Source organism: Elgaria multicarinata, chromosome 3 (assembly GCF_023053635.1).
Source record: "Elgaria multicarinata webbii isolate HBS135686 ecotype San Diego chromosome 3, rElgMul1.1.pri, whole genome shotgun sequence".
Classification (NCBI taxonomy): domain Eukaryota; kingdom Metazoa; phylum Chordata; class Lepidosauria; order Squamata; family Anguidae; genus Elgaria; species Elgaria multicarinata.
The window spans coordinates 133,769,860-133,797,563 of record NC_086173.1 but is presented as its reverse complement, the minus strand read 5'-3'; the positions used below and the strand labels follow the sequence as shown (position 1 = coordinate 133,797,563).

The window sequence follows — 27,704 nt, the reverse complement described above, 5'->3', positions numbered from 1 at the left end:
ACTTCTTTAAAAAAACAAAGGAATATCACCAAGGAATAAACATTGGATATACAAGAGGGAAAGGACCAGCCTTATTCCACTTTTTAAATAAATAAATAAAAATCAGCACTAGATGGGCCCAAGATTGGACCAGTTTCAACTACACACAAGCAGCATATACAAGGCAAGCTGACTCCAATTTTTTGTGGTCACGATTCTGTTGGTCTTCCTGACCACTTTTACCGTTCTCTTTGACACAACATAAAACCTGCAAAGCAATCCATGAAACTTTGTTGCATGAAAAGGAGGCAAAATACTCAGAACTTTGAATATTAATATAAATCATAATTATTAACAATAAAATATTGAATCAGATTTTATTCAATACAAGCTGACAACATGTGGAGTTACTACGTTTGTGATGTAATACTTGTAATACTTAAAAGGTTGTCACACAGAGGAGGGCCAGGATCTCTTCTCGATCCTCCCAGAGTGCAGGACACGGAATAACGGGCTCAAGTTAAAGGAAGCCAGATTCCAGCTGGACATCAGGAAAAACTTCCTGACTGTTAGAGCAGTACAACAATGGAATCAGTTACCTAGGGAGGTTGTGGGCTCTCCCACACTAGAGTCGTTCAAGAGGCAGCTGGACAAGCATCTGTCAGGGATGCTTTAGGGTGGATTCCTGCATTGAGCAGGGGGTTGGACTCGATGGCCTTGTAGGCCCCTTCCAACTCTGCTATTCTATGATTCTATGTCAGTTTCCAAAGTCTTAGCAGCACAATGCAGGCTGGTAATGCCATGCAATGGTGTTGAAGGCCTTGGAGGGACAACTGCTGGAGTTACACCCAGGGCACGGCTCACAGACAGACAGATGTTTGTGTTGATAGGTTCGTGCATCTGGGTGATCTGATTTAGGACAGTAGCTTGAAAATGCTACCATCAGCATAGAAATTAGAAACTGCATGTATGCATCACTCAGTGATGCCTTCATAAAAGGTTGTAAGTCTAGTGGTCGCCTCATGTACTCTTGAATTATTTGCATGGAAGTCACAATTATGAGTGAATTGGACCTTAGTCTTATGATTTAACACTGGCAAAAAAAGTCCAACAGTTTTCAGACACTTAAGTTTAAAACAGGAAAGTACAGTTCTAACCTCAAGCAGAGATATAGGCAGTAAAAATACTGTTTCAAATGTCATACTGGTTAAATTCCAATCCTTGGATTCCTGTATATTTTAAAAAGGTTCAACATTCTTTTGTGCTGTCAGTCAATGACCGTAGAGTAAATACATATTATCAGGATTAGAGAACAACACAACCTTCTTGAATTCTTAAAAATGTAAATGTGGCCTTCAGAGAGGTTTGAGCTGTGTACCCCTGCTCTAGCTAAATCACTGTTGAATTGTTAGTTCAATGAGACCACAGTGCCATCTTTGTTTCATCTACTTCTATCAGGCTCCACCTCTTCAAATAATCCACGGATTCCCTTAGCATCACCTCGTAGCTGTCGCTTGCCCTGACGTGCTCTCCCATTTACTCCTACGTGATCCTCTGATCCTGTGCCCTACTTCCGTGCGTATTAACCAGTGAACTGGCTGAGCAGGAGATTTGCCAGAAACCCTCCTACACAGCAGGTAAGAGGCACAGGCAGACGTCAGAGGCCTAGGCAAGGGAAATACAAACTGGTTTACTATTGTCTGATAGGTAATTCCACATGGAAAACTAATTGAAGGGAGAAATGTTTCACAGAATGAAGGCCCCATTTGTTCAGTTAAGTCTACATACCTGATGCTCAGTTTCCAGCAGAAACAAATGCACCAATATGGTTTAGTCCCAGTACTAACATCAGCTGGTAAGCAATGTTAAGAGAAGATGGAAGGGTAATAAGTGAGGTACTACTTAATAAATATACAAGGGCAGGGCTCAGGGGACTATGAAAACAGAGCTCTGTCCTATTTAGCTATGTAAAATATGTTTGTTTATTATTTAAAATATTTATATTCTGCCCTTTATGAAGACATTCCAGGGCAGGGTACAACATTCCTTAAAACAACAAGAAAAATTGACATAAAAATCCACAATAAAAACAAGAAACATTAAAATAAGTAAACATTTGGCTAAATAAATGTTGTAAGAGACACTGAATCACCATCAAGGTTGGCACTCCGTCTTGTCTGGATTGAATCTCAGTTTGCTGGCCCTTATCCAGCCCATTACCAAGTTTAGGATAGTCACTGCCTCACCTATTTTATTTATTTATTTATTTATTTATTTTATTACATTTTTATACCATCTAATAGCTGAAGCTCTCTGGGCGGTTCACAAAACATTTGATGGAGATGAGAAAGAAGCCCTATGCAGGCATTCGCCTGAACACGTGAGGGCTTAAAGTGGATAGAGCGGTGGGGCTGTGCATACTGGCTGTGCATATTGGCTTCACCCCTCCATGTCTCCCAGCATGCAGCCCCCAGAGTTCAGACCTTGCAGTGCTGAATTAGCAACGTCTAAGGGAGTTTGGGTTTGCTTGAACTTGAGTAGAATTCTGTGCGGTCAGCAACCCTGATAAAGCAGGGTCTACAAACGCATAGAGAGTTCTAATGGCGTTCAAGTGAGCACGAGCTGAACTCCCCTTCAAAACTTGCCAATTCAACATGGCAAAATCTGAACTGAGGGGGATGGGGACCACACTCTGGGAGACATAGAGGGCAGGGCCAGTTTGCATAGCCCTGTCATTCTAAACACTTTAAGCCCTTATGAGTTCAGGCAAATGCCTGAAAAGGGCTATAAAGTTGGGCATCATCTGCATATTGATGACACTTCCCTCCTTCCTTCCAAACTCTCCCAGCAGTTTCATGTATATGTTAAAAAGCATGCACCACAAAACAGAGCCCTGAGGGATGCCACAACAATGGAATCTCCAGGAGGCAGATTCCATTACCACCTTCTGGAACCAGCCATCTAAGTAGGAGTGGAAGCCTGTAAACCAATGCTTCCACAGCCTCCCCAAATGAATATTATGGTCACCCATTGAGTCTAAGTCATAGCGGAACTGACTGACTTTATCCTCAAAGTGTAATTAAAACTGATCACAACAAGCTGTTGAGGGTTCAATTAAATCTTTCTTCTGATCAGCCTCTACAAGGCCACGAACAAACCACTAAAGCAGAGGCTTTGTTGTAATACTTTCAGAGGAGGCTGAAATTGATTGCTCAGCCTTGTCTAAGGAGTTACTGTTTGAACCAGAGGTAAGCAACCTGATGCCCTCTAGATGTTTTGAATGACAACTTTCAGAATCCTTGATCATTGACCATGGTGGCTGGGGCTGATGAGAGTTGTAGTCCAAAGTATCTGGAGAGCATCAAAATGTAGCAAGACAAAGACCTCCAATGGAACCCAGATCACAACACCTGTGATCATGTGGATGAAAGAAAGGCAATTTGGATGAAAGTTAGGAACTCAGCCAGACCTAAATCAAACGGAGCCAAAATATAGGAAGCTGCCTTAGAGCTTTTCAGTTTATTTCTCCATTGGGGGCAAAATGGTTAACTCAGTCTAGGAGCAAGTTTCCAGGGTCTCTGGCATAGGCCTTTCCTATCACCTTCTTCTGGATACTTTTAACTGGAGATGGCAGAGGTTGGTTCTAGAACCATTTGCATATAAACCATGTGCTCTACCACTGAGCTAGGTTCCAGATCATGTAGGCTTTCCCTCTGCAGGCATGCCTGCAATGCTTGGACAGTGAGGGGCTGGGGCCAGTGGATAAATACACGACTCTCTCCCTTGCTGAGTTGCTAATCTACCAACAGATTTGTAAAACAGAAAAGCTGGGAGACACACACAAATAATATACTGTTAGTAGGGGGGGGTACCAATTGGGATTGTACCCTGTGTGTTATTCCTCCAAATGTGTCTTAGGTTATACTTATATTTATGCCTCAATCATGGGAGTTAATATTAGCTTCTTTCCAGCATATGTGCTAGTTGTCGCAATCACCTCTGGGCCCAAGATATTAGGAATTTCTGAGAATACCCTCCAAGGACAGAGTTCTGCTCCTCCTAGTCAAGCAAAACAAAAATAAAATAAAATAAAAAATAATGAGCTAATGCTCCAATTGGAGTGTTGAAATCTTGTTTGTTTCCCATCATTTATTGAACATAAAAAGTTTCACATCTGAGAAATGTCATCTTGTTCCCTTAAAAGAAGAATAGAGATACAAGCAAGGAACAACCTGAAACGTCAAGGTAGAAACTGCAGCTCCAAATAAGCAATAGCTTTGAAAGGAAAAGGGTGCATGTGTCCCTATGGAGGAAAGAAAGATAATTTATCCCGGCACTGACAGTATTATCCTCTTTACAATCACTGAGAATGTGCCCATCGCCATCTGTATAGCAGATCAGTGGAATTGCTAATGACTAATTATGACGTGGTAATCTTCCCTGTTACAACTTGGCATTTAGGTTCAACATAGTTAGGAAACTGAAATGGTGCAGTATTCTTTTGAATCCAGACAAAGCTTTTTTAAAAAGATTATTTTAACCAAAGATCATAGAGGGCATCTGAAGTTCCATTTACGCTAGGGCTTTGTCCTCATCCACCCCCCATTTTTACTTTAGAGTAGATCAGGACCCTAGTGTGTGTGGGGGCTTTAATCATGACCCCTGCACCTACAATTATTACTGCAAAACAGTCATCCATTTGCCCCCTCCTCTTCTCCCACACTCTAGGGTCCTGATCCGGATTGGAATCACTGCACCTATTCTAAAAGTAAATATGAAAACAGGTAGCTGCTAACTACATCTTTAAAGTAATGTCTCCTTTAGCTCTGGGTTTTGTTATAGTATTCAAAGCATCTGCTTCTTTTCTCCTCAACAGCACAGATTATACTTGAAATGCAGCATTCTTGTGTTTTTCCTTACTCATTGCAAAGCAATGACAACTGTCCAGAAAGTGCAGTTAATTCAAAATTCACTGTCTTACATCCTGACAGGATTGAACATCTCTAGAATTATACACTCCTGCTCCAGCATGTGAATTAGCTTCCAAATGCCTTTCTCAAAGGCTGGTGTTCAACACACCTAAGGGAATACATCTTCCCTTTGTTACATAGAGAACTTTCAAATTTACCAAGTGCCAACGTACCATGTTTGGAGAGGGCCCATTGCATTTTTATTATTATTATTTTATTAATTTATATCCCGCCTTTTTTCCTCCAAGGAACCCAAGGCTGCGTACATAATCCTCCTCCTCCTTTCCATTTTATCCTTGCAACAACAACCCTGTGAGGTAGGTTGGGCTGAGAGTCTTTGACTAGTCCAAAGTCACCCAGTGGATTTCCATGGCCGAGTGGGAACTAGAACCCGGATCTCCTGACTCCCAGTCCATCTCGTTCAATGGGACATACTCCCAGGTAAGTGTTTATAGGATTGCAGTTTAAGTGTGTCAAGGCTTGATAAGTAACTTAAAATGGAATCCATAAAGAGTTGTGAATGGTAGATTGGAATTAGTACATCTTAATCTATGATTACTCACTCTTAATAGCTTTCTCCTATCAAACAAAGGAAAGAAAGAATGAAAGAAGAAAAACTTATTAAAGTCATAATTATCTTAAATTAAATCACAATGTTCACTGAATTTTGTAAAAATGGTTCTTTAAGAAGAATTATTTCCCAAATGCTCTCTCAGCTGCACATGAAATTCTACGTATCTTGTGAATGTCAGCATAGAAAATATTAGTTATACATACACTTCACACCGTTAGTGAATAAGGAAACACTGTTTTGAACTTGGCACATATTGCCTCAAAGGAAATAAGATGAAATTCACAGTCTGGAATGAAAATTGTCCAGAAATGGGAAGGAGGGGCAAAACAAAACATTATTTCATTCAGTCTTTTTTTTTCCAGAAGCAAAACATGTTATTTCATAGGCTGAAGTGGAAATATGCCTGGCTGAAATTGCTGGAAAGCTGTGCTTAGGAAGTTGAATGAGGAAAGCTAACTTAACCCTCAATTGGCATGACAGAATTTTACTTATTTTCATTATTTCAGATTGTTTTATAATGATTTAGAACAATTCAACTACCAAGAGGAATGAAAACCCTGGCAGAACAGACAAAATTGCTATCAATAAACTATTTCTAAAAGAGAATGAACCTATTGTCCAAAGTCTTCTTTGATCTGCTTGCAAGCTCTGTAGCACATAGGAATAGTTTCAGTTTTACAGTTTTTTGAGAGATCTTGAGAACCAAAGCAATGGCTAGCCTTTAACACTCATTAAACTTATTGCCCAACATCTTGTAGGGATGTTTAAAACTAATGATTTCTGTCTTCCATCTGGAAAAAATAATAATTGTAAAGACCTTCCCGTTTGTGCAATATCATTTTGGAAAATTAATTGAGGGTGGGGTGGCAGAGGAAATGTTAATAGTACAGCTGTCCAAGCTAACTAGATTCGAATTACAGGAAGCAGAAATCGCCTATTTCCCTTTTTATTCCTCTATCACAACTTAGGTGTAGAGCAATACGTGTACATTGCCAAGCCTGTGTATTGTGATTAGGCACTTTGTCAGCAGTTTCTCCACCTGACCTAAAAGAAAATCTTCCTGGTGTTAGAATGAGCTCCTACCCCAATCTCTACACTAAACTAGTTCCGTTTCAGCAGCTTTAGATCAACCTTCACCAAATCTTAAATTGTTCAGTCACGCTGCTTCCCTGCTGCTTCTTTACTCATAGAATCATAGAATAGCAGAGTTGGAAGGGGCCTACAAGGCCATCGAGTCCAACCCCCTGCTCAGTGCAGGAATCCACCCTAAAGCATCCCTGACAGATGGTTGTCCAGCTGCCTCTTGAATGCCTCTAGTGTGGGAGAGCCCACAACCTCCCTAGGTAACTGATTCCACCGTCACACTGCTCTAACAGTTAGGAAGTTTTTCCTGATGTCCAGCCGGAATCTGGCTTCCTTTAACTTGAGCCCGTTATTCCGTGTCCTGCACTCTGGGAGGATCGAGAAGAGATCCTGGCCCTCCTCTGTGTGACAACCTTTTAAGTATTTGAAGAGTGCTATCATGTCTCCCCTCAATCTTCTCTTCTCCAGGCTAAACATGCCCAGTTCTTGCAGTCTCTCTTCATAGGGCTTTGTTTCTAGACCTCTGATCATCCTGGTTGCCCTCTTCTGAACACGCTCCAGCTTGTCTGCGTCCTTCTTGAATTGTGGAGCCCAGAACTGGACGCAATACTCTAGATGAGGCCTAACCAGGGCCGAATAGAGAGGAACCAGTACCTCACGTGATTTGGAAGCTACACTTCTATTAATGCAGACCAAAATAGCATTTGCCTTTCTTGCAGCCATATCGCACTGTTGGCTCATATTCAGCTTGTGATCTACAACAATTCCAAGATCTTTCTCGTTTGTAGTATTGCTGAGCCAAGTGTCCCCCATCTTGTAACTGTGGATTTGGTTTCTATTCCCTAAATGTAGAACTTGGTATTTATCCCTATTAAATTTCATTCTGTTGTTTTCAGCCCAGCACTCCAGCCTATGACGATCACTTTGAAGTTTGTTTCTGTCTTCCAGGGTATTAGCTATCCCACCCAATTTTGTGTCATCTGCAAATTTGATCAGCGTTCCCTGCACCTCCTCGTCCAAATCATGAATAAAAATGTTGAAGAGCACTGGGCCCAGGACTGAGCCCTGCGGCACCCCACTCGTTGCCTCTCCCCAGTTTGAGAAGGTTCCATTGATAAGTACTCTTTGAGTCCGATTCTTGATGTCCATCATTTGGGATACTTTATGTAGCCCGCCCCAGAAAGATCTAACAGGAGGACAACCTGGAAATGCTGTATCATTGTATATAAAAGCCCTATATTATGGTTGTTGAGATATCCAGACACCAAAATTTGAAACTGATTATGCTATGCATGTATGGGTTTGTTTGTTTTTTCCAAAAAGGCCCGTAACACAGTGGTAAATGGCATGATTTGCCTGCAGAAAATCTAAAGATAAAAGATGTCAGATCACAGGGCTGTGTAGGGGCCCTGACTGAGACCATGGAAATCCGGCACCTGTGAAGGGAAACACTACCAAGGCAGATGCACCCATGGCAAAACTGTTTGTGTGTTCTTAAAGTAGAGAAACATCCCACAGTTGCACTAGGTTGGCATCTGTTTGTGCTTTCAGGTATATGACCTTCTAAACAAGAAGATAGCATTCTTGGGAGACTTCTAAGCTTCAGCTTTTATTTGGGAGTCCAGCCAAATCCTAATACTATTAGTATTAGCTCTTATTGACTTGCAAAGGACCCTGCCAAGATTGCAAAGACCCTCTGTGCCAACGCTTCCGTCAGCACCTTCCAATGCAGTTTGTAAGGACAAGCTGTTATATTTTGTATGGAGCTTATGAGACAAGATTAGGGGTCATGTTGCTACTATTTCCAGCTAGACAATGATTTTTGTTTCTACCAATAAAGGGTTAAAGAATGCAGAGGCCTTATACTACGCTACATCCTGAAGCCCCACAGACATATGCATGTGCGTTTACACTAAAGACAAATGACAGTCAGCACACAAAAGCTGCCTGGGATGAAAGATGTAGGTCAGAGATAGCATTAGAGAGGGCATCTTAGGCAAGTTGGAGTGAAGAACTGAACAGATTCTTTTAATGTATTTGCTGATATCATACAAGGGCTATATTTCTGCAACTGATGTTTGTCAGGTTATCAGTGAATTTCCCCACAGGTGCAAGCCCTCCACATTTCTACAGGATCTGGCACAACCTGGAGTATGGAGTGGAACAGTTGCACACCAGCAGAGCTGCTCTAGGTATGCTTCCTAGAAGAAAGCCAGAACATGGTTGGATAGATGGCAGGCAGGAGCCAACATGGCAGTCCAAGCCAGACAACAAAAGTCACACTAGGAACCCGACTGTGCTCAGTAAGCAGCCAGGGACAACACTTTTATATCAATCCAACACACTAGCGTAGGAACCAGATGAAAATAGGAACCTAACAAACTGTTGCTGAAACCTGATCTGGAATCTTTTATAGGAAGAAGGATGACCAGAATCCAGTCATATGAGCTGTCTGTGGAGCCCATCAAATATATTTCTAGAGAAAAAACAGAGCCTTGTATATCGCCAGCCAGAGAACTTTGGTTATAACAGAGGTGGGGTTGCTTTCCCATCCCTTTTGAAAATGAACTTTGGATATGTTCCTATCAGAGAGTGAAATGCACAAGTTGTCCTCATGTTGGACATTTGTCAACTCACGTATGAGTAGATACAAAGGTTCCATTTTGGAAGTGACAGAGAAGCTCAGAAAGATAAAGCACTTGAACTACCTTTCTCTGTCATATCTGAAGCTATTGCACTCCATATTTACCTATCTGGTCCCTAGGGTGATCATCTGAGACCCAAAAGAGATGAGGCAGGTGCCCATAATTGAGAGGTCCTTTTTGGCAGTTGTGTTCTACCTATAGAACGTTCTCCCCAGAAAGGTTCACATGGTGCCTATGTTATGGTCTTTTCGGTGCCAGGTGAAGGCCTTTTTTTTTTTATCCCAGGCATTTGAGAAATTATTTTAGTGCATTTAGATCGTATAACTATTTTATCCTTTGCTGTTAGTTTTACTTTGGTTTTATCCTGTGCTGTTTTATCTTTTTTGTTTTGATACCTTTCATTTTAGAGTTTCAATCTATTTGTACAGACAATAGAGGACTAGGTGCACAAATGGTATGACCCATTACATGGCTAGCTTCCTTGAATTCCTTGGGTTCTTGTTTTTCATTCCAATTTCTACTCTACACCCTTTCATCAACTATCTTGCCTCTAGACTCAATGCCTCTGAGCTTCCCAGAATCTATTTTCACTCCTCAGTCTGCCCTAGAAAGATACTATTCCAAAGTCTGCGTGAAGCTTTAATCTCAGACATACGGACAACTTTTCCTCCCCTCACAGAAAGTGGACTGTAAACATTCTGACAGCTTGTTCTTTGGATTTTTTTACGAACATTCTACGCTTTCACAGAAACTCAGCTGTAACAATGAGTTCACATCCAGCGGGCACAAAAACGGCTGAGATCATATCTCATCACACAAGATAAAAACAGTTTCTCTATTACTTGGTTAATGGATCAACATAACAGAATGCCTGATAATGAGTATGTTCTATGCAGCTATGAAGCTCAGGAAAAAGTGGATATACACTATGCTCTATGGAGCTGCAGTTTTCTGGAACTAGAGTGTGTATCAGGACGCTAGTAATGTCTCAAATTCTTCCCAATCCTGTACAGAAAGGTAGAGCTGACAATTTTGGCATTTGAGGAAGGCCAGGACAACACTCTAGGGCAGGGAAAATTGGGGGACCATAAAATGAAGTAGATGTGAGAACAATACCCATAGCTGCTACTGCAACATGTTTCTAACATCACTTACCCTATCTGTCATCACAATAGATCCTATGGGGAATGGCTATGAGGAAACCACATACATACAATACAGTTTTCACTTACTGCAGTGTGTGAAATAATATGCTGGGGCTGAATTCAACAAGCTGGAACCCTAGAGTTTATGCATTGGCTATACAGTTTAAGTTCGTGCATTGAATTAAAATGATGGTGCTGACTCCTACTGAAATAACTAAAAACATCTTCAAATTTAATTCTGACAAGTGATTATTTTGGGGGGAGTGGGGGAGATACAATCCTGATTATTAGCATGGGTTTTGCATAGCTGGTAATCTCTCTCTTTTTAAAAACAACAACAACAACTCATTCAGTTATTTTATTTATTTATGACATTTGTATACCACTGAATATAATAAAATCCCTCAGCGGTTCACAATAAATATTAAAATGCATTTAAATACAATATTAAAAACACGACATTAAAATACAGCATTAAAAACATTTTGAACTACAGTCAAAAACAATTCAAGGAGCAGTAAAATGTAGTGGTATAATTAATTTATTTACAGCCCAAGGAAAGCCTGGGTGAACAAGTATGCTTTTAGGAGGGATTTAAGAGAAAGCACATTTTCTGCCTTCTGAACTGTGCGAGGGAAAGTTTTCCAGAGGGTGGGTGCCACTAGTGAAGAGGGTGGGTGTCACCCTCAGAATACTTCTTTCGTTCATTTTGGGATGACCAGCAAGGTCATGCTGGTCATTCCAATCACATACTAGTAGCTAGTATGTGACTGAGTGTGGAAGAAGAGGTTCACATCATCTCAATCCTCTGGCTGGGTGGTCTTGAGCATTACCTTCCAGCTTAACTGGATTATTGTGACGATGAAAGAGAGTGAGGATAAAGGAGAGAGAGAGAGAGAGAGAGAGAAAGAGAGAGAGAGAGAGAGTTCTGCTTCTGGATTGGAGGCAAACGGTTATTCTCACACATAGCCCACATCAATACAACGCACCTGTGCACTTTTGTTCTCTGTACCTACAGTTCTCAATGTTATGGGCACTGGTGCCATAAAATGCATGATACAATGTTCTTAAAACAGCTATATTGTGTTTGCGTCTTTCGGTTTATTTTCTCTTGTTCCTAGTTTTGTTTTAAGTCCCTCACTTCATGATGTTTTCTAAGATAGGTAGACCTGGCAGTGTGGTCATTAGGTTTGCTGGGCCCATCCCCTTCCCCTCCCATGGCTTCTGGTGTCGTGTTTCCTCAAACCTCCCACCTTATTGGGAGACAATAAAGAGGCCTGCAACGTAATCCACAAAGCTTTATTCAGGCAATAAACATCTCTTCCCACCTGAAGAGAGTCTAACTTCTAGGAACTTTCTTTTAGGCAAAACTATGTGAACTAAGCAAGACAATTGTTCTTTCAAGAAAAAGGGAAAGCCTTTTCTCAGAATGATTTAACTTCAAGGAGGCTGGTTCTGAAGAAGCCTTTGATTTTCTCTCGCCTTCTTTTAGCTCTGCCCATTTGAGTCTGCGGCAGACTCTAGGATCAGCTAGCCCTGAAGCGCCCTCACCCTCTGAAGAATACTAATTTCCCACAGACTGTGTGTAGTTAACGTTTTAAGTGATAAGGTTTGACAAAAGTTCATTCCCAGCTGGTGAAGAGCCCGGGAGAATCACCTCCCTCACTTCCCACGTAGGCTAACATCACTCTGGCGTTGTCTCTTCTGCTTCAGAATCTGATTCCGAATCTGATTCCGATTGATCACCTGAAACTCCTTCCCCCAACCTAAGGGGAACAGGCTTAGTCACAACATCTGGCAACCAATAGGTGGTCGCCTTCTGCCCAGGAACACCCCCGGGGTAAGGACAGACAGACAGAAGAAGAGATATGCTGACCTCACTCGGGCAGGAAAAGTCGGGGTAAGTCCCTGACTTTTCTGCTGCGGATCTTTGCCCTGGGGTGGCTCTGAATTGGTGGCTGCATCATATAACCGATTCAGTGCAGCTTTGGAGATATCCTCCATGTCCCGTCCCCCCCGTGTTGTTTCTCAATGGTAGACCTGGTATCAGAATGTCTTTCCATCCACACCTGAAACCCTCCATTCTTTTCCTGACTGCTTTTAACCTTTTAATGGCCTTTGGGCCAACAAACAGCCAATATGGGGGTGAATGGTGGTGGTTAATATGCGGGTGGGTAGGTGTCCTTCTCTGCTTGCAGTCCACTCCTAGTCTTTGCTCTGTACTACGAGAGGGCAGGGGTGGGGGGAAGAGGCTCCACGTGAGCCTACTGCAAGAGCAAAAATGGCAGATAGCTTATATATCTCAAAACAAGCCCCGCTTTCGCTTAATCAACTGCACCGCTGCTGCAGTCATTGCTGCTACAACTTCACAGCCCCATCTACATTTCCCTAAAACATCAACACACCAGGAGACTAGCTAACTGCCCTGCAGAGTAGTCATACAGTATTCTAACCACCACCACCCTGTCCACAAAATGGGAATAACAACACTGGTCAACTTTACAGGACTGGTGTAATCCACTCTTTTTCAGCCACAGCCTTGCCTCTTGCAATATGGATATAATAATGATGAACTGTATCCGCATGCATTGTCAGGGTATTTTTTAAATGTTTATAAACTGAGGGGGGGGGAGATTAACAAGAACTGAGCTGGAAAGATCATGAACTCCTGACTTTCCTGCCACCTTTTGTTTTTTTGTTAGTCACATTATTGCCCAATTTCAGGTACACTAACTCCTGGATTTCTAAATTGTTTATGAGACTACAATTACCTCCTAATAGGAAAGACCTCAAAAGGGCTTTTAAAAAATGACCAGAAAGTTCCTTCTCTAGACTGTGGGTGTGTTAACCATTGCTATGGCTTCATTCATTGGCTAAAAATATTGAAAGGTGGAACCCCATTCTCACAAAATAAACAGGCAGAAAAGTTCCTGCACATTTCCCCTCATTTCTCCAGTTCTGCAAGGGCTAGGGACTCTCTTTTTCTTTTTAAATGAAAGATTGGAATCTGGAGATTACGGCCCATAAGAGGGGGGGACAACTGCACCCCCTTGCACCTTCTTGCAAACACCCATGAAGAGAGATATCATAAAGCTCTCAAAAGTACTACTGAAACACCATCAAGAATAGTAGATGGTACTTTTGCTGAGGGCTGCTTTGACAGTATCCCACAGCCTTCCCCACTCTAGTGCCCTCCAGGTGTTTTGTACTACAACTCCCATCAGTCCCAGCCAAGATGACCAATGGTCAGGGATGATAGGAGAGTAGTCCAAAATAAGTGAAGAGCACCAGTTTGGGGGAGGCTGGTCTATTCAAATGAGGGCATAAAGTAGTTTGAAGTTCATAACAAAGCATCATAGTGCAATCCTATGCATGATTCCTCGGAAGTAAACTCCAGTGTGTTTAACAGGTCTTACTCCTAGGTAAGTGTATAGAGGGCTACTGCCTTAGATGTAAAGCCAGATAAAACTAATGCATTATAAGGAACAGAGGTCATTCAATTTGATGCTCTTATCCAACCGAAATGCAAAGATATAAGCTAACTCCATAAAGCCACAGAAAGTTACAATGCACTATGTTAGAGTACTATAACCTCAGGAGGACCTTGTCTGAACCATCCATGCATTCCCTTTTAAATCCAGACACATACACACGCGCACAAACTCGTAACAGCAGGTTAAATATCTCAAAATCATTCCCCTGAGGCATGGAACAGAGCTTTCAAGTAGAAATTGCACAGAACAGTTTGTGAAAGTCAGAAGCATTCACAGGACTGCTTTTTTTAATTTAACACAAAAATTTCTTTAAATAGATAGCTTTAAAACAATCTCATGGAATAATATAATGTCATGCTTCTGTCTCTGTGGCATTAAAATGTGGTACTTCCAAAGTAGATGCTGCATTTTTGTCTTTGATCTGCAAAGCAGGTATAAATGAGGTACAGCAGGGAAGAAGAACTTCTCACAAGAATCCTATTTCAATATTTATCCCTCTCTCCTCATCTAATGCACGGAACTAAAAGTACATGGGACATTTTAAAACTACTCATTATTAGGAAAACAGAATAAATGAGGACACAGTAAGTTTCTGTTACAACATTTCATGTTCTGCGAGCTTTCTTGATGGAAACAAAATTAACCCCATTAGATTTAAAAGCATGTGGTGGCAACAGACAACTGTCTTTTTGAAAGGCACTGGGAGGGAAAGGGCAATCAATCCCAATCAACAGTTTTAAACAACACTGGGTGGGCACTTTGCCCAGCAAAGATTTCCAGAAAGTATCATATATAAAACGTATGTGTCACAATGATTAAGACACGTGAAACAGAACTATCAGCACCTCTCAACTGGCCATCTTCCTAGGAATTATGGAAATAAATAAAGGCTACATGTTTCTTATGCAGAAACAATGCCATCTACTTCATGTGAGAGCATCTCACAGGTGAGTTAGAGTTAAGTTACAGATGAACTTTCTTTTCTCTCCCACCCCCCTTTAGCTATGCAATAAGGAAGAAAAAGCATGTGGTGAAAATAACCACCAAGGGTTTACCTGATAAACGTCCCTTATGCCACACCACGTTCTCAGCGCTTGGTGGCATCCCCTCACTCTCTGCGTGTACCACCTCCTTAACGTTGACACTGTCAAGTTCCAAACAAAGCGACTCCCACTGAAAAGAAAGTCTTCAACTCCACACATAAACACTGAAGCCATGATTTGCTGTTTCTGAGCCTCAGTCCGGCAAGCCACACTTCTTCCTGCTTTGGGTCCGTCAGTCCTCTTTTTAAAAACACACACACAACTCCTGCTATAGCAGACTCATTTTATACGGCACGGAAAAGGGTTGGGGTGTTGCGAGAGGCCAGGGTCAAGCCTTACACAAACTCCTCTTTCACTTTGCTTCCTGGGCAGACTCCCAGACATGCCCTGGCGTTGCTTGAAGTCCAGCCAACGGCTGCAGTGGCTCAGCCTGACTCGAAGCTCACACAGCAGCCTTGTGTCCTTCTTAACAGCTTATATAAATCTCCGTTAAGCTTCAGTAGCTACCACTATGGATTCTAATTAAATGTTTAACCCATTTCTGCTGTGCATGCTTCTCCCCAGTACCTCATCTGAATACTCCTGGACTAGAAAACACACACACACACACACACGAAAATGAGAAGAGAGACTGCAAACAATTCCTTTCAAGTAATTCAATACTCTGTTCCCTCCAATACTCACATATGGAAACACACACATTCAAGGCGCAGCAAATGAACACCACGTAAGCTACCGTCAGCACCTCTTCAGCTGCTTTAAAAGAAATAAAACTGTCACCGTTTTGTCGAGACAGGAAGGATTAAAGAAATTCTCCTTTTGTCACACTTTCTCTCTCACACAAACATACAACTTTGAAATCTTACAATAAACTAAACTGTCATCTTTTCCTGCTTCTGTTCCCAGAACACACTAACACAGACACAAGAGTAGTCCTCAGGTAATATGCTGCTGAATGCCTCCTGCTTCTCTAGTATTTCTTTTTTTTAAGCAACGCTCACAGCACACTAGCTAAAGGGAACGTAGTTTTGATTCTTCCATTAAACTAACTGCCATCCTATTAATGCAGCACACGCTGCATGAGAAAAACAGAAGAGCTTTACATAGGCTGATCCTTTCACCATGCAGACCACAGTAAATAAACACTGTGAAATAATAGCCCACAAGAGAATTCCAGGCTTGCCTCAGTAGTTGGTATAAAATTAGGCTGCCAAAGCCCAACCCTTCTGAGAATTAAACCGTTGATGCCAGAAAACGGCGCCTTTCAGGCAATTCCTTGCGAGATACTAAAGGGGGACACAGATGCTTGATGCTGCCAGAAGTTGAAGGATAATTCATTCTTATGATCTCTTGTAGGATTTGGCATTTGTGAAGCGAAATTTTCTTTGGGATGAGGTATGGCCAGGGTGGGGAGGGGATTGGGCTTTCCCTGGACCATCTTCCTACCTATTAAGTGAGTAACAGTTTACTTTTAACCATGGACAGCCAAAAAACCTGGAAAGACAGAGTGAAGCATCTTTCCAGTAAAACAACTAAAGAAGAAGTGGCTGAGGAAAGCGACAGTAGTATAATGCATAATCAGTAAAGAGGAGGTGGCTGGCATGGAAGGATTAATTAATGTATTCCGTGTAGCACCATGTCATTATCTCATATTCAGTCAAATTCCCTGGGCATTTTTCCACACAAGTTTGTTCAGTTGCGTATAACTGCAGATAACTTGCTTACAATGTGACATACCTGAAACAAAAAACGTAGCGTTTGATTCTGTATATTTATTGAATGGAGACAGAAAACGTAAATAAACAAACTGAGCAGAAACAGAAGACGAATTGGAACAAGAACAAGATGTTATGCTTTTCTAATTATAATGATGTGGATAATTTCCTAGAAACTTGGATCCCCAAGCTACAAAGAAATCATACATCAGGCTGGAATGGTTTAACACAATTTTGATTTTGCCTATATTTGAAACTGCTTGTTTCGTCTGTTATTTGTATTTCTTTAAAATATGGTATTATTGAAAAATTAAATAAATAAAATATGAATGTGTGTGTTTTGTTTTGTTTTAAACACTTGGATTTCCCAATGGGAAAGGGTCAAATTTAGGCACATTTGAAATTATCTTAATTAGCATATGCTGGTGAGCAAACAGCAAGACAGGTTTTCCTGAACAAATTGCAACCTGTTCGATGTATATGAAGAATTCAGGAATAACGCAGTATTCATGTCTTTCCCCAAAGCTACATGTATTCTGCATGTACAATATCAGTTGGAATGAGCACATGTGCCTATGCGGCAGGGTCTCGCTATTTACTGTTTTACGCTGTACAGCACCATGTACATTGATGGTGCTATATAAATAATAATAATAATAATAATAATAATAATAATAATATTTTCTAATGTGTACATATGACTGGTGGTGGGTTCTCATGGGTTTGGCAAAACAGAAACACTTGATTCTCACAAATGACAGAATATATTGATTGCACCAACTATTTCTAACACTAAGTGATATCTGCATAGGAAACACTCCCTTGCAGCCAATATACCTAGAGGTTGCACGTCCTCTTCACATTATCTGGAGCCATTTCAATCTGGTTTCTGACTGGGTTTTGACACTGAAACTGCCTTGGTCACCTGGACAGAGAGATAAGGAGCAAACTACCCTAGTCATTGGCTCAGTTCAGACAACATGTTAGTCAAAGCAGTATGAAAACTCCACTCAATGTTTGAGTTTTTAGGGGGTACTCCCCACACAACATGTTCTAACTCCACCACTGTGTGACTGTGGGCTACCGTGGTGTTGCGTAAAATTCATTGTAATGTTTGATTGATAGTTCCTCCGCCCCCTCTCTTCCCAATAGTATCCCATCAGCTAATCTCGGCATCTCTCCTAGAGTGGCACTTGCTCCTTCCGCCGTTCTTGCCAAGGAATTCTGTACCCAGTGGGAAAATCAACTCAATGCAAAGGAGAACTCCACGGAGCCCACCACACGACACACAACATAATGATTGTACAGGAACTCTCCTCTGCACAGCATGGATATTCTGCGCAGAGTGTTTTCCAAAAAAACTCCTCTGTTGTGTGGAGGTTTCCCACCAGACAACATGTTCTCAACAGTGGAGTAACAACTCCTAAAACCACCATTGACTAACATGTTGTCTGAACTGAGCCATTATCTATGATCTTTTAGAAGCCTTCAATACCATTGAAAATAATATTCTTCTGGATACTTTCTACGGATTCTGGATTGGGGACACCATACTTCAATGAGTCCATTCCTACTTGGAGGCTAATTCCAGAGGAGGTTGCCCTTCCCTACATTAAAGCATTTATTCAGCAATAAACTAATCTGTGCCGCAGCTTCAACACACATCACAAACAGTGCAGGAAGTTAAAACCATTCATACCTTAAAAGCCTTCCTAAAGAAGAAGCTTTTTATCTATCCAGTGGAAGGTCACTGAAATGGCTCTTTCTTTATGTGTCATCAACTATCTGAAGTGCAGCAGATGGTGAATGGGAAAAGAGCCTTTTCTGTGGTGGCTCCTTGCTTCTGGAATGCCATCCCCAGACAGGCTTGTCTAGCACCCATGTTGCTATGATTTAAGCCTCTCATGTTCCACATTCTAATCTTGAATTCCTTGCCAGCTACAGAGAAAGGATTCTTGTATGTTTTAGCTGTTCTTAATATTTGAAATAGCATTTTCAGTACAAAGTAGATTATAATTTTATCCTTGCACAACATTCCTGTGAAGTATTTATTTATTATATTTTTATTCTGCTAAAAATAGAAGCTTTCTGGGATGTTCACAAAAATTAAAACCACAAATATAGCATAAAACAATATAAAAGCTTAAAACTACAATATAAAAGTACAATAGGATAAAACTTAGCAACAATGCAGAGGTTTAAAATACAGATTTAAAACAGCAGAGCTAAAAGACTAGAATACTAAAACGTCTGGGAAAATAAAAAGGCCTTCACCTGGTGCTGAAAAGAGCACAACGTAGGTGCCCCGTGAACCTCTCTAGGGAGCTCATTCTATAACCAGGATGCTACAGCAGAAAAGTCCCTCTTCCTGGTGGCCATCTGCCTCACTTCCCTGGGCATGGGTTCCCAGAGAGAGATCCCTAAAGATGTTCTTAGTCTCTGGGTAGGTACTTACAGGAGGAGACAATCCTTCAGATAACCTGGCCCCAAGATGTTTATGGATTTAAATGTTAATGACAGGACTTTGAAAGGGTCTGGCCGCCAGTGCAGCTGAAAGAGTACTAATATGGTCTTGTTGACCAGAACCTGGTAACAATCTCGCTGCCCTGTTTTGGACCATCTGAAATTTCTGGACTGATTTCAAGGGCAGCCCCATGTATAACACATTGCAGTAATCCAGACAAGAAGTTATCAGAGCATGGATAATTGTAGCTAGGCTATTTCTTTCCAGATAAGGTGTAGCTGGTATATCACCTTGTTAGTAGGCCTCTGAAGGTCAGTAAGGGTGCAAGTCTATGCCTGTTTAGGCAGAAAAAAAGTCCTACAAATCCCAGCATGCCCCAGTATGGCTGGCTAGGGAGTGCTGGGAGTTGTAGGACTTCTTTTTGTCCAAACAGGGCTAGGATTTTGCCCTACGTTGTTCAATGTCTCAGAGAAGCAGAGAAACTGGCCTCCCACAACTGGGCATATCATAATTTTCAACAATACACAATGGCTTCCCCCCATCCTGCATCTTCAATAAACAATTTGTTTGCATACAATGATTATTTCATAGACTTCTGAACAATAACAAAAAGATCTGGACTTTAGGCTGCCCCCGCTCCCAGCTTCTTTTATGAAACCTTGACATTATTTGGGATGGTCACATGTCACTGTTTCAATAATAAAACTGCAAGTTCCTATTTCCAAACATTATTTCAACACATTATTTTCAACCATGTTTTTGCTCCCTGAATTTCAGCAAGAATGAGAAAGAACATCTGCGCGGTGACAGCAAGGCGTCTGAAAAAAAAGAGAAAAGAAGCAGCCGGGGAAAAACAACAATACATTATGACAACTGTACATAATAGCCAAATCAACTTCAAGTTGAAATATAAATACAATACAATAGAGAAAGATAATTGCAGTTGTTTTGTGAAAAATAGCAATATTACAAAGGAATATATAAATCTGATTTCCACACTGATGTTCTCAACTCATGTCAAGCCAACCTGCAATCACCCATCAGGACAACCCATTGTAGCTTAGTGTGACATGCATGCGAACCAGGTCATTGTGTTACTGGCCATCCTACTCAAAAGTAAGTCTTGCTGAGTTCAATGCAGGTGACTCCCAAGTAAATGAGTACAGGATTGCAACCTAAAAGCATTAGCTTCCTTACACTGGATCTTGGCCTCGCTTCAGGGCAGAAGCCCTCCACATGATAAAATACATAAAAACAGTTAAAATATTAAAAGTGATAAAAATAAGTACAATAAAATAGCAATAAAAACTACAATAAAAGCCACCCCCTCCCCCGCCAGCAACAACAGCAGTCATATCACGAGAAGGCCATGATAAAATACTGTGTTTTCAAGGCTTCTTAAAAGTCTTCAATACGGAGCAAGGTGGACTTCCGAAGGCAACTTGTTCCAAAGGTGTGGGGCCACTGTAGAGAAGACCCTCTCTGTGTAATCCACTGTTTAACAGCATTCAAACATGGAATTGCAATTTTTAAGGTCTCCACCTCTCCCTGTCTATGCCAGCACATGTCATCGGAGTGTTCACCCTCCCATCAATGCCCACTCTTCAGTTTGGCAAACACCCATGAAATGTAAAATGGGTGTAAAGAAGCAGCTTAGAGGTTTCCTCATAAATGATTCATCGTCAAGTGTGGTTTTTTACTTTGCATTTTATTGATGTACCAACATCAAACCCTATTTGTAGGGTTACAACATAAAGACTCCTAAGCAGGTATTAACATTGGTCAGAAAGTGCAGGGAAGCACACTTGAAATCAATCAAACTTACATCCAGTGGAAGCTGGTGGCTCCAATTTCAGTGGGGCTGTGATACCATTCTGGGTTTCAGTCAGAACCAGACAGAACTCTAAAGGAGCTATCCAAGATGCTGAACCCTAAATAGGTTCAGCACCTTGGATACCTCTTTTAGAGTTTTGGCTGGTTCTGACTGAAACCCAGAATGGAATCACAGCCCCACCGAAATCGGAGCCACCAGCCTCCACTGCTTACAGTGCATGTTTACTCAGAAGTAAGTGCCACGATGCTCAGTGGAGCTTTCTCTCAGGTAAGTGTGCATATGATTGCAGATTGCTGCTATTAAACATAATTAACTGTGTTCTGGATCCTTGGTTATTGCTATAAACAAAAGCAATTCAAACCACGGGATGGGATTTTGTTGGCTACTCTTTGAAGAGGATGGGTGTGACAGTTTGCTGTTAATTTTTTAATCCGTCCAAGCTGCCTCCAGCTAATTCCTGGTTAAGGTTTCTCTGGTGATCTCTCTGATAAATCACTGTGAAATAACCTCAAAGGGCTTGACAACAGGAGACTATCAGACCAGGAGTCCTTTGTGCCCAGTGGGATACAGCTGAGAGTGCGGAAGGTGCCCTTGGCATTTTGGAGACTCATAAAATATCAAAGGGAGGCTAAAGAAGCCAGGTAATTATATCTGCATGAAGTGTTTTCATGGCTGAAATAAAATTCTGGAGCCCAAGAGATACCCTGAGTTTACTATTATTATTATTTTACAGCTTCATTAAATCTGTGGAAATTGTGAACAGAATTGCAAAGTGATCTAAACAGTATGTAGTGAAAGGCTCCCTACTAGGAAGTTGAAATAGTAACTCATCTTTATTCATCTATTTATTCATCTTTATTCAAGTTTGAAGATATATCTTGTTTCAGAATGTGACAGCATCCTCAAACTTTTAAAACTTGAATACTCCATCCAGCACAAACAATGGCAGGGCTTAACTTATTTAGCTCTCTTTTTATCAGCTTCTTGCTACATGAGAAATAGCATATATCTATATATATGCTGAGTGGTCAGTGTGGTGTAGAAATTAGAGTTCCGACTTCTAATCTCTACACCACCATGAAGCTCACTGGGTGGCTAACCTACCTCACAGGGTTGTTGTGTTAATAAATGGGGAGGAGACTCATGTAAGCTGCCTTGGGTTCTTGCAATAAAGGTGGGATATAAATGTAGTAATAAATAAAAAAGATACTGGCTTTCAACAGCTGTTAATCCCATCACCATTGGGTGTGGCTAAACACTCTGGTCCCTTGTGTAGTTCCAGGGATAATCCCGAACCCAGCGTGCACCAAGGCTTCGTACCTACCCTATAACCCCTACTCCAAGGCGTGGGTTGCAGGATGGATATGCACTAGGTTTGGATGACATGCCAGCCTGCGCTGCAGCACAGGTAAATATGTAAACCCATCCACACATGCACAGCATGCAGAAGTGCAGAGGGAGAACTCACAATGGCTTCTTTTCTCCCCACAAACGTCTGAACCCAATGCTTCAGACCAACTTCCAGAGAGGAAGTTATGTTTATCTGTTGCAGCAAAAGCAATGAAATGCAGGGCCACCCCAAGGCATTTTGCTACCTGAGGCAAAGAACAAAATGGTGCTCCTTCCAATTCTGTGTACAAAAACCAACTGGAATCTTTCATTGACACTGATGATGGAACAGCATTCTCCACTGCACCTGAGGACATCAGGCTAGCTTAGAGGGTGCATGGCAGGCCACATGGCACACACCTCTCTCCACCAACACCTTGCTGCCATCTCCCAGCATCTGCTGCTCAAAGCAAGCAATTCACTGTGTCTAATGGTAGGGTCATCCCTGATGAAATGCCACTTTGAAGATTAACAGGTGTGGGTTTTTTGGTAGTTTTTTTGGGACTAGAACACACCTCATCAAATGCATGAAGGTATCCTCAGTTGGCAGGTACCTTCATGCATCTGATGAGGTGGGTTCTAGTCCCCAAAAAGCTACCAAAAAAACCCTGTTAATTGCCAAAGGGAAATTTATAAATACACATATACATACCACATTGATATAATATATATATATATATATATATATATATATATATATATATCTGCCAACTGAGGACATTTCATACAGCTAGTCTACAAAGCTTATGCCACAATAAATGGGTCAGTGTTTAAAATGTAACAAGAGCTTTAGTTGTTATTATATTAAAATTAAAATAAGTCGCGACTCCGGAAAAAGTTATATTTATGTAGTTTTAGGTCAGAAAATGGAAAAACGACAGTATAGCTTGAACATAATAGGAAAATGTCCATGTTTTACAACTAGTGCATGCAGCTCACATGAAGATCTATAATTATGAAACAATGTGGTTTTAAGAATGATCAAGGCAATTAATGTTCCTTTGTATTAATTAGGTACCGGCACAATGAATGTTTGACAGGCTAGGGCAAAAAGAAAGTCAATAATGATCTAAGATTTGGAGTGGCAGTGAATCAATAGACATTGTTTATTAGAGCAGATTAAAGTTGGCATAAATGCTGCACTGATATACAGCAAACATCTAGAAATCAGATCTCAGCATTATCTGATGCATTTGACCACGGAAGAGGAAATGACTCAGCTTGCAAAGAGCAATTTAACATTCATCTCCATACCATAGGGTTCTAAACTTTATTCAACTGAAACTCAGATAATTCAGATAAAATCTGTAAGGGGCTAAGGGGGAAATACATTTCATATCTGAAAAGGAACGGCCAGGATAAAAAATCAACACATGTGCTTCCTGGGCAATGGCATTTATTTATTTTATTACTGCATTTATATCCCGCCCTTTTTTCCTCCAATGAACCCAAGGTGGCGTACATAATCCTCCTCCTCTCCATTTTATCCTCACAACAACAATCCTGTGAGGTAGGTTGGGCTGAGAGTTTGTGACTTGCCCAAAATCACCCAGTGGGTTTCCATGGTCGAGTAGGGACTAGAACCTGGATCTCCCAACTCCCAGTCCAACGCCCTAGCCACTATACCACACTGTCACAGCAACATCAGCCCTCTTCACATTTTAATCATGTAAAGGGACTTCATGTGCATAAAGGGGAAGCGGGACTAAGCAGTTCCTTGACCCTGACCCCCAGCATCCAAACAATGAGCATGGATGTCTGTAGATATTATGCCTATACATGTAGGTTTCCTCATGAGCTGGGAACCCTGCAAGGTCAGGGTACGAGCTTGCATAGATGTCTATGCAGACATCCACACTCAGTCCATGTATATCAGGAGCAGGGAAGGTGTGCACTGCCAGGGGATGAGCCAATTCACATAATCAATACATGAAGTGGGGGCTAAGATCAGCCCTTTACAGAAACATTGAATGCTAGGTGAAGGGACTGGATGAACCAGAATACTAAGCAAGTTATAGAGCAGATCTTCAGACAAAGGGTCAGTTCACACATAACAGGCAATCATGGGTTAATTAATCCATGAATTGCTGATATCGAACAGGAGTAAGCGAGCATGCTAACTTCATTGCTTCCGCTTTTAGTTAACAACTTAAAATCATCCATTCATACGTTGTTAGTGTGACATCCGAACACAATGTTAATCCTGACCAGGTTCAGATGTCATGCTGACAACTTATGAATAGGGCGATTGTGGGTTATTCATTTAAACTTGACAAGCCTGCGGTCCTGCTCCATATCAACAAGTCATTAAGATCATAAGAAAAGCCCTGCTGGATCAGACCAAGGATCCATCTAGTCCAACATTCTGTTCACACAGTGGCCAACCAGATACCCACGGGAAACCCACAACCAGGACATGAGTGCAACAGTACCCACCCAAGAGCATTATATACTTAGTTCCTGCAACTAAGAATATAATGGCTGATCCTTCATCATAATAGCCGAAGACCATGTTTGAGCTGGGATATAATTTAGATGAGAAGCTTATTCTCTAGATGGAGGAGGGGGCTTTTTCTGCGACGTGTCACTTTCCCTTGTGGGCAATATGTCAGGAGCCACGTATCAGCAGAGGGCAAACCCAAAGCCAGTGATGAGTGGGGCCACCCCTTTTCTCTATGAAAAAGACAAATGACATGTTGGGAATCATTAGGAAAGGAATACCAGAATCCATTTATACAAATCTATGGTGCAACCACACTTGGGAATAATGCGTACAGTTTTGGTCACTGCAACTCAAAAAGGGCGTTAGACAAATTCATGGCGGAGAAGATTATCAGTGCTGCTAGTCATGATGAGCAGTATCCAGTTAGGAGGTTACACTCCCATTGATTTTGTTACACCAGCGAGGGTGAATACTGATGCAATGAGGATTTAGCAGGTCTAAAAATAACCTCGGAAATTAGCAGAACCACTTGATTCTCGATTGGGACAGAATTCCAATGCACCGTTCCAGAAAAGAGCACCAAGAGCTACAGCCAACTATTTAACGTTGTGCTAACACAAAAATTTTCCAGCAAGAGATGGTTTTCAAAAGCATTCAAGTGATTTGCTTTCCAGAGGGACTAAAACACCTAAGTAACTTTACAACATTTGGGAAATAGCTATATTATCCATTTTATCATGCGAATATAAGAGCCATACTGGATCAGACTAAGATCCATCTAGTCCAGCATTCTGTTAACACAGTGGCCGACTTGTTCTGCAGTACTGATGGAAAACCCACAAGTAGGACATGATGCAATAGCACCCTCCTGCTCATACCTAACCGGTGGACATAGGCTTACTGTCTCTGATACTGGAGGTAGGATATAGCCATCAGGACTAGTAGCCATTGATAGCTTTCTCCTCCAGGAATTTATCCAACCCCTGGGTCCAGCTCCAGCTCAGAGCCCCCTCCCTCCTGCTGTCAACTGTCTCTGCAGAGGCCACCAGTGAGGGAGGAAGCAGCAGCCAGGCACCTCTCCACCGGGCCTGGGTCCAGCTCCAGCTGAGAGCCCCCTCCCTCCTGCTGTCAACTGTAACTGCTGAACTTTGCAACTAAGATTGTAGTGCCTGAATTTGCTTTCCTTTTCCCCCTCCTCCTCCTCCCTCCCAGTCCCCTTTCCTTTTGTGTCATGTCTTTTAGATTGTAAGCCTGTGGGCAGGGACTGTCAAGAAATACTTTTGTAAGCCGCCGTGAGAGCCTTTTTTGGCTGAATGGCGGCATAAAAATCCTTAAATAAATAAAAAAATAATAATAAAAAAATAAAGCCATCCAAATTGGTGGCCATCACTACATCTTGCGGTAGTGAATTCCATAGTTTGACTATGCACTGTATGAATAATAATGATAATAATAATAATTTATTTCTTACCCTCCTCTCGAGGCAGGGAACAACAATGAATTTAAAACACATTAAAAACTGATTATATTTTCAATTCCTTTCATAATTTCCCCTAACATAGAATTTGCCTCACACAAGGTTGACATTTTCATCAAGCTGTCCACAGCAACCTCAAGATCTCTTTCTTCGTGAGGCACCACTAGCTCAGATCCACCCAACCTATTTGATTCATAGACAGTGCAGGAAGTGGAAATAGTTCCCATGCCATAAGACCTGCCCCTCAGTTTCATCCGTCTCCTTGCTTCTGCATCCTAGCCACAGAAGCATTTTTCCTCCTGTCTGTCTTCGTTCCTCTGTACCCATTATACTCCACGTTTTTGCTCTTCATCCCAAAGCTTCCATACATTCCTTATGCAGCCCATTGAAATATTCAACTCGTAGTACTGCTGCATCCTTTCCCACCAGCAGTACATAGCTTTACAGCCTACATAATTCACATTGGTCATTTAACTGCTTAGCCATTGGAACATAAATATTCCATGAAACTACAGAAGAGCAGCCAACAAGTTGGGCTGGGGAGGAGGGAGGTCATTCTCGGATCTCCAGGCTTCTGTGACATTGCAGCAGTTCAGCCAACGGTTGCACCCCGCATTTACCTTATATTTTTCCACTTCCTTAAACAACAACCATGTGACGTTCCTGAGCAAGCTGTCACAAATCTGTGTTCTGTGCCTTAATTGGAGCCATAATTAATTAATTTACAATTGTGGTAGGTGCCCTAAAATGATATCTTCTCTCTCTCTCTCTTTCTCTCAATCTGTGTGTATGTGTGTGTGTTTGTAAAAATACTATTTTATTTAGTTTCTTTATAAACAGCCTGTAAACAGAAATTATCAGGGTAGTTACATACACAACGCAACAGTAAATGGGTTATAGGACTAGTTGAAGAATATCAACAGCATTATCACAATTTTAATAGTTTTCCCTAACATAGTAGCAGACAGGAAGAGGGAACACATTTCTCAAAATTTAACAGTGCATAGAGAGTTGAGTTTCCTGCCATTTCATGGTTCAACAGATGGGGAAGCAGGAAAGCCCCACCTCCAAGTTTATCTGTTTATTTTTTCCAAGGAGGGTGCAGGATAACAAGACATTAGATCTTTGATTTTTGATATACTACTAAGGACAAATGGAATTTGGCACAGAAATAGGGCAGTATTTTGCCCATTTAGAACAGCATTTGCTCATGTGCAAGGACACTAGCTTAAGTACTGTTTGAAAATGGATTGGGGGAGTAGTTATGCAAGGCAATGTATTGACACCAGGCAGCAGCTTTATCCAGTGGGAATTGTGACCTTTGGAAATGTCAAACGCACAGACACACCAGTGAAAAAGGATGTTACAAAAGGAAACTTTAGAGGTGGAGGTCAGCACTACCCATATTCATTGTCCTAGCATAGCTGAATCAGCCAAGAGGGAGGAGAA

The 27,704-nt window shown here is 41.4% G+C and overlaps 1 protein-coding gene across 3 annotated transcripts in view; it reads right to left on the bottom strand.

Annotated features, from left to right (window-relative positions):
• Nucleotides 1-15,201, bottom strand: part of FRMD4B (FERM domain containing 4B) — a 164,790-nt gene extending 149,589 nt beyond the window's left edge. For 2 of the 3 annotated variants that reach the window (XM_063122016.1, XM_063122018.1), the window contains exon 1: nucleotides 14,946-15,201. In XM_063122016.1, coding sequence (XP_062978086.1) covers nucleotides 14,946-15,107 — 162 coding nt within the window. In that variant the 5' untranslated portion in view covers nucleotides 15,108-15,201. The remainder of the gene's footprint in view (nucleotides 1-14,945) is intronic. The other variant, XM_063122017.1, reaches the window with a different exon arrangement.
• Between the last annotated feature and the right edge of the window lie 12,503 nt (nucleotides 15,202-27,704).